This window comes from Neodiprion fabricii, chromosome 3 (genome assembly GCF_021155785.1).
Source record: "Neodiprion fabricii isolate iyNeoFabr1 chromosome 3, iyNeoFabr1.1, whole genome shotgun sequence".
NCBI lineage: Eukaryota > Metazoa > Arthropoda > Insecta > Hymenoptera > Diprionidae > Neodiprion > Neodiprion fabricii.
In genome coordinates, this window is record NC_060241.1 from 1,022,573 (window position 1) to 1,029,792 (window position 7,220).

The 7,220-nt window shown below is 50.2% G+C and overlaps 1 protein-coding gene across 2 annotated transcripts in view; it reads right to left on the bottom strand.

Annotated features, from left to right (window-relative positions):
• Window positions 1–3,993, bottom strand: part of LOC124177943 (segmentation polarity homeobox protein engrailed-like) — a 37,873-nt gene extending 33,880 nt beyond the window's left edge. For both annotated transcript variants that reach the window (XM_046560924.1, XM_046560923.1), the window contains exon 1: window positions 2,175–3,993. In XM_046560924.1, coding sequence (XP_046416880.1) covers window positions 2,175–3,396 — 1,222 coding nt within the window. In that variant the 5' untranslated portion in view covers window positions 3,397–3,993. The remainder of the gene's footprint in view (window positions 1–2,174) is intronic.
• Window positions 3,994–7,220: the final 3,227 nt, after the last annotated feature.

A 7,220-nucleotide genomic window follows, 5' to 3' on the forward strand; every position in this document is an offset into this window, starting at 1 on the left:
CGGGTCGAGTTTTCGCACCTACTACAACCATCCGTCGTCTATCATATTCACGTTATTATCGCGTGACATGAATCGGGCACTTGGGTAGGTACAAGGAAGGCGCAGAATTCTCGCACCTGACGTACGTTCCCGTTCCCGAGGATATTTCGAGGCCTCAAAAGTGTTAATGAGAAAATCAACCTGTCAGAATTTGAGACCGAGGTTTTATGCGATATGGCCGAATTAGAATAGGCACCTCACATACCAGGTGTACACGGTGATCAATGCTTCGGATTTCTGTGGGTTCTTTTTCCTCCTTATTCTTTATCTCGGTTCCCCCCTTCAAATCACTGCACAGTCAGTGTAGGCGAAAATTCTGGTACGTGGCATTATTATACTTGACAGACTCCCGAGAGTGATTTATTCTCCCCGATTTCAGTCTCGGCTGCAGCCTAACCTTAAGGAACGGGGCCCAGTTCTGTCTTCGGGATAAATTCGTCACGTTCCGGAAACACGTACGATCCAATTTACACGCGTGATCCTGCCTGCTCTCGGTCTGACGTTGCGTCGACGACACGCGATTACTTACGCGTTATATTTCCTCTATTCAATTCCGAGTGTGTGTGTGTGTGTGTGTGTGCGCGTTTGTGTGCGCGCGCGTATTTATGCATGTATACGGCATACTCCGTAACACCGAATGCAGAAATAGCGTGAAATCGCGTGATACTACATAAGCGTCGGATAACGGAATCACGCCATTATTGTTATTACTAATATCTGTGAATTCTTTTTTTCCAATCCCGGATCTTTTGGTACTACAGTATTTGCCTCGCTCCGCCAGGCGTACTCCATCCCGTGATCAAATGTCGAAATCAAGGAGTTATATTCAGCTTCGAAAGGACTACCGTACCTACAACACAACGACTGATGCTTTATTCGAAAGCTCGGTATAACTCGTGTGTCATCGTGGTCGTTTACTACAACGGGAATTGATGTAGCGGGAGAAAAAGTGGTTTCATTTTGGTCGTACGGTAGTTTGATTAATTTTCATCGTATACAATGCACATTATGTATTCAATTTTGATGAGGAGAATAAGAAAAATAGGAAATCGAGACATTACGAGCCGACTTAGGTGGGTTATATAGGTACATGTCGTCCAGGTTCGAGTCGACACGCCGCACGCACAACTCGACGTTGGCACATAGTTTGTGTAATTTGTAAGCCGGACCTGCATGGCTGCGGCTTGTGTATGTGCGTAATACGCGGTATATGCCAACAGGCGCGATTACATCTCCTCTCGACATGACAGCCCGTTTGTAATTACAACTAATTTCACGTTAATGACCCGCCACCATCGTCACCCGACTCCTGGCATTCAGGGTAATTAAACGCGTGTGCGCCTACTTACTAACTATAAGTGCGGACTGAACATTTTTCGGGTATGTATACATACACACACAGCCACGCGTGTTTGTTCGAGGAGTGCAGAATAACATTGACCGTCGTCTGTGCAATTTCGACTCGCTTGTGAAAAACTATTTCTCTCATGCTGTACGTGATCTCGAAATAATGAGTGTTTACTCTCCGAGCCGGCGGCGGCTGCATCCCTCCGTGAAGAAGTCACAAGAATTTTGACATCCCGTGCACATCACAGGTGTTTAGAATATTATGCGCCTGTCTGACGTCGTTCGAATTCCATCGTTGTCTCGTGCAGCCGGGCTGCATTTCAATCGGCAACAGACAATAATGACCATCGAACGACGTGATAACCCAAATCGCATATACATATATATACTTAGAACCGATAAATATTTTGTGAATAACAAAAATAATAAGAAGCCACGGCGAAGAATGTGGACGTGAATAAATAACGGATGATACTGTTCAATTAAAACGTGACTTTATACGTCTCGTGTATAATACTCGTACCTATACGTCAGTAGGGACTTTGTCATCGCATCGTAATGAATAAACGTGGACGTGTCTAATGCCTCTGGCTCTACATTCGTGACTTCGGCATATTATGTACCTATAATAAGATTTATGGCGCCCGAGGGACGCGGGACTCCGAGTAATGGACCTCGGCGGGCTGCAGGGCGGACGTTAGGTTTGAGAATCGAAAGGCCTGTCCGATCCGACATCCATGCCCAATAACGACACTCAAACAACTTTTGAACCGCGTGTATCAACTCACCGGAAGAAGGCCTGTCCGAGTATCTCGTGCAGTAGACCCAGGCCGGCCAGAGAATCTGCTTTCCGGGATCGTTGCTCCCCGTGGTGGCGCCGGGGCTGGGAGGTACTCCGGATGACTTGGTGGTAGCGCCGGGAGAAGCGCCGGTGGTCGAGGGCTCGCTCCTCTCCGATGACTCGGACGAGGACTCGAGGAAGTCTTTGGTGAGGTCGATGGGTCGTTGGAGGGTTTTCTTGGGCCTGGACTTCTTCAGGGAAATGGGGTCGGTGATCCTGCGGCCAAAATCGGCCTTGAGGATATTGTCTATGCTGAACTTTAGGCTGCCCTGATGCTGCAGGTTATTGTTGTTGTTGTTGTTATTGTTGTTGTTATTGTTGTTGTTGTTCCCCGAAGGCGCGGTCCGCGCCATTTCCTCTCGGGGCGAAAGGGGGCTGACTTCTCTGGGGGGTGGCGAGGCCTGAAGAAGCTTGCTGACCGGGAGCCGATGGGGACCGAGGTGGTGGTGGGCCGCGGCAACGCCGACGTGCTGGAGGCCCTGGGGGTGAGGAGGCTGGAGGTGCTGGGGTCCCTGGAGAATACCGGGGGGCCCGTGAATCGCGGGGACCGGGGACTGCAACCCGCCGACAGAAAGCGGCCGGCCAACCGTCGGCGGCGAGAGGGAGAGCCGGGTTACGAGGGGCATGGTGATCGGGGCCCGGTGGTAACCGACGACGTGCTCGTGGCACCCCGGCATCCTCGAGCCCGCGTAATCCTGGATGCCGATTTGGTGGCCCGTCTGCGTCAGCGCCGAGAGCGACGGACCGAACCGCGGGTGCTGCGTCGACGGATCCTGGGCCTCTCCACGACCCGGCGACGATGCCGCTACGCTCGAAGACGCCGGAGACCGCGCTGACGCCCCCGGGGATGGTGGACCCTGGCCATAGCCGGGACTCGGGGCCCGGCTGCAGCGAAGCTGCGGGTGCACGTTGTAGTAGAGACTCGTTGAGGAGGCTGGCGAACCCGGGGGCGAGGACGTCATCGAGGTCCTCGTGTTGCTCGTGTCCTCGCGAAGCTCGTCGTCCGCTCCCTGCAGACTGGACGACACCGCTGCCGCCGTCGCCGGCGTCGACTCGCTGCCGACGCTCAGCACCTCGCTCGTGTCACTCTCGCAGTCGCTGACAACGTCTCCGTCCCGCAGATGGCGAAGCCGCCGGTCCGGCGACCCTGAATCGGCCACGCCGGACATCGTCTTCGGGGTCGGAAACTCGTTGCTTACCACCTCAGGGGTGAGGTCAGACCGTCGACAACCGTGTTTTCATCCTCGCGAAGACCGTTCGACTTCTCTTGGACGTGCAGTCGCAGCGCAGCACTTGTACTCTGAATTGAATTTGGTCGACCTGACCATCGGTTACATTATGAGGCCCCGTTTCCCGAGCAGGCCTTATATTTTCACCCGTTGTCGCACGGCGACACCCTCAGTCCTCGAGGTGGGACCGCTTCACCGGTTCCATCGCGGAACCCCGTTTCATCAAGTCTTGGTATAATCGTCGCAAGTTCATCAACCGACACTTCACTTAACACTTGAGGAACATTGTTTCGAATATGATTTAGGTATATTACACACCGCACTCGGTGCCGCGATTCAATTAGTCAAAGACCTCGCGGTGCCGTCGAGAGTCTCTTTTTCATGCTTTATTAGGGTGTCTCACTGAACGGTGGATAGGGTCTTCAGGATCACTGACGGGGAGCACGCGCGATATTCTACGGAACGTCGGTCAACGTCGTTTTCAGCACAGCATCGGTGTCGTGCCGAACCGGAGGGCACCTAGTTGATCTCTTGGTTGCCGAGGCGCGTCTGCTGCCGGACGGTTGACGAGGGCCGTCGGGGGGCGTTTCAGGGCGGCTTCAACACCGTCGACACCCACCGTCACCTCGCCACGCCTCGCCATCTGCCGAGTTAACCGAGAGCCCGTGTCAGACGTCGAAACAGCCACCAAGCACCGCCTCTTTCGCTCCCTCCGCTACTCAAATTTCCATCTCTACGCCACCTCAACTCTCCCACTTATTGGCTGCTCGACGGTTCCACACATCCAAATCCACATCCACGTCCTCGTTCGAATCAACGGCAGGCTTCTATACGGAGTCCGCGACTCTACCGAGATCCGAAAACCAAGGTGGAATGAGATTTGAGCTTGGACCATTCAATTTTGGCTCCAAGTTTTCTTTTTCTTAAGGATACTCAGGGTGCGTTTGGATTACGGACAAAATCCAGTCACAGGGTCGCTATGCGGTTACATTATAAAAATACGTCATTTTTCAGAGCAGAAATCCGTGAATTTTGGTGGTACCAATGCTGCAGAATTACTTATCCCATGTGTTAATCATTATTGGTCTTTTGGCCACTGGCGATTGATCAATCGCAGATGATAATGTGGTCTTATGGAAGGACCACAACAGCCGTCACTCAACAGAATTAAGTAGCTGTCGTGTGGTTTCAATGTTGAGAAGATGGTCTAACAATTTCTGTGAAGTTCGGAATAGTACATTATTCTTCAGAAATTGTGCCGTCGTGATTCGATTGGAGAACATCTGGATCAAAGAAATTTTTTGAAACCAGATCACTCAAAGTCCGCTTGAAACCATACGTGACCACCGAGTCACGTACACTTTTAGAAACTCATCGTTTGTTAACTTTTCTAGTCTCATTGTCAGTCAATTAGCTTATCAGTTACTTTCTCGACGAGATCAGAGGTCGTTGCTAAAGTGTGGAATCAATTCACGTCTCCGAGTCTGCAGAAGCCCCTGATGAGAAATCAATGCTCCTCTCATTAGTATCTTGACGATGCTGATCCGACGGTAACGCGGGACGGAATTGAAGCCGATAACTGTTTGGTCTTGAACATAAGAACGTGGAATATCGGGGCCTGACGAGTGCAGCGGAAGCTTATCATGTGATGGAACAGATTGATGGTTTCGAGATCGAAATAGCGTAGGATGGGAAATGAGAGGATATGCATGCAAGAAATCGTAGATGGAGGCATATTCAACATCCGCGGTTATTTATTAACGAGGTTACGAATCTCTGTATAATTATACAATTATCGCATAACGCACCAATTCGAGATGCGCTTGTGTGCCCACCGATGGACCCGTAAACGTCGTCGAGGCCGAGGACTGACAAGTGGGAATTGCATATCTCGGGACGGTGTGCGAGGGTATGGCTGCCCTTAGGAGGTGCAGCGCAGAGTATCACCGACGCCGCATAACGGCGATAGAGAAAATTGCGAGTCATTAAATGAGGCTTATCTGGAAATATGTGCTTCACGCCCCGAGCCGCAAGGAGTTTGGATCGCTAGTCGAGTTGCCGCCGCTAGCCAACCGCCATCAAGGAACTCTCGCACCCCTGCTGTTACCAAATTGACCCCTTCTTTGCCATGCTAATGCGAGTGGATACAATAACTCACCGCAAAACGAAGAGAGGCAGACTACGGCGTTTATTGCTCGTCTCGCACTTCCACGGTACATCGAATTCGACGTGCTTCATGCTTTACGTACTCTGTTGAAAATAGCTCTGCGGTCCAGACGCTCGGCTTGGCATTGATCGGTCTCGGCTGATGGACGATAATGCGGAAATGATTTTGAGAAAAAGTACTGTGGTAACTCTTCGTCCTTAACATCGGATATTCGTTACAAAATCAGTTGCTGAACAGTGCGAAAAACCATCTGAAATGAGGTCTCGTCTCGTCTCTTGTATAACAGATTGCGCAAAGGAATTGCGAGGACACCGAGTTTCCACCCTCTTACCGAGGGTGTTCGAAAGTGCCAGACACACCTATCCGCTGCCCCGAACCGTCGCTGCGGTTCAATTGAGAGAGTATCGATCCTCCTGACGAGGAGAGCCTGAGGTCTGCGGGCGTCGCAGAAAACTCGGAGCACTTCGTTCCGACGCTAAAACCGCGGTTCGTACCCTTTCCTCTTTGTCTTCTGGCCACTTGTCCGACTTGAAAATCGGCGCACAAGGTCGTTACCAGTTCTTCGATTCCGTCTCATCCTACATGAGTCAAAGTACGCAGACTTGATACCGAACGAGGTATCGGTGCTATTTTCAACCACAAATCCAAGAGCGTTACGGTGGACGGGTTCTAACCGCCGCCTAATGCGTCGGAGGGCCAGAAATGCGAGAATCTCTCGACTCCTCACGTCTGTAAGGTGGTTCGGCTTACTTGGGCATATCGATGGTGTAAGTGTAGGTACCAACGTGTACTTTATGCGGTTGGATAGCTGTAGGTGTGGTGTTGTGTAGACGCGAGTGCTACTTATGCGGCGCGGTACCGCCCACCGCTATCTCCCGCGATAAACCCCGATTACTTACGATAACTGGCGATATTTATTAGCCCAAAGATTTCATTCGGATATAATACAGGTGCTCCGCGTGTCTCGGAGCCAGAATTATCCAGTACAGTTCATGGTCCGGGTACCGAATGGTTGCTTTCCTCAGGCAGGAAACGGAAGTCGAAGTAACACCCGTCACGTCACGATCGGGTTGAATTGGGAGCTGACACGACGCGGGATTGATCAACGAATGGTTGAGAGCAACCGTGGGTTACTTGAGGGCCGTTCGAGTATCAGCTAACGCATTTTTCCTAATCTTTGCATCCTGCCCCTAGTACCGACGATCTAGTATTCACGTTTACTTGTTTTGCCCACTACCATTCTTTAACGTTAGCTGAGGATTTTTCTAAAGTCTATTGGAAGATAGATTTATTACTTGGGAATAGCAGATACGCCATTTATAGTCAGATCCTGATCAATTTATTCATACTTTATTGAATATTAATTATTATTAATTATTAATACACATTACAAACGTGAATTCAATGTTCATTGAGAATTAAATACATTATACGTGGTTTTTCTTCTTAAAGGCATGCAATAAACATTATATTTGCCGAGATATTATTACCGCATAATTCATGCATTATTAACACATCTTTTTAAAAGAAATTTTTTATTATTCTCAAGCAGGCGGCGCGTTGACTTCGAGCACGCACTTTGAATTTTCTATGTCAG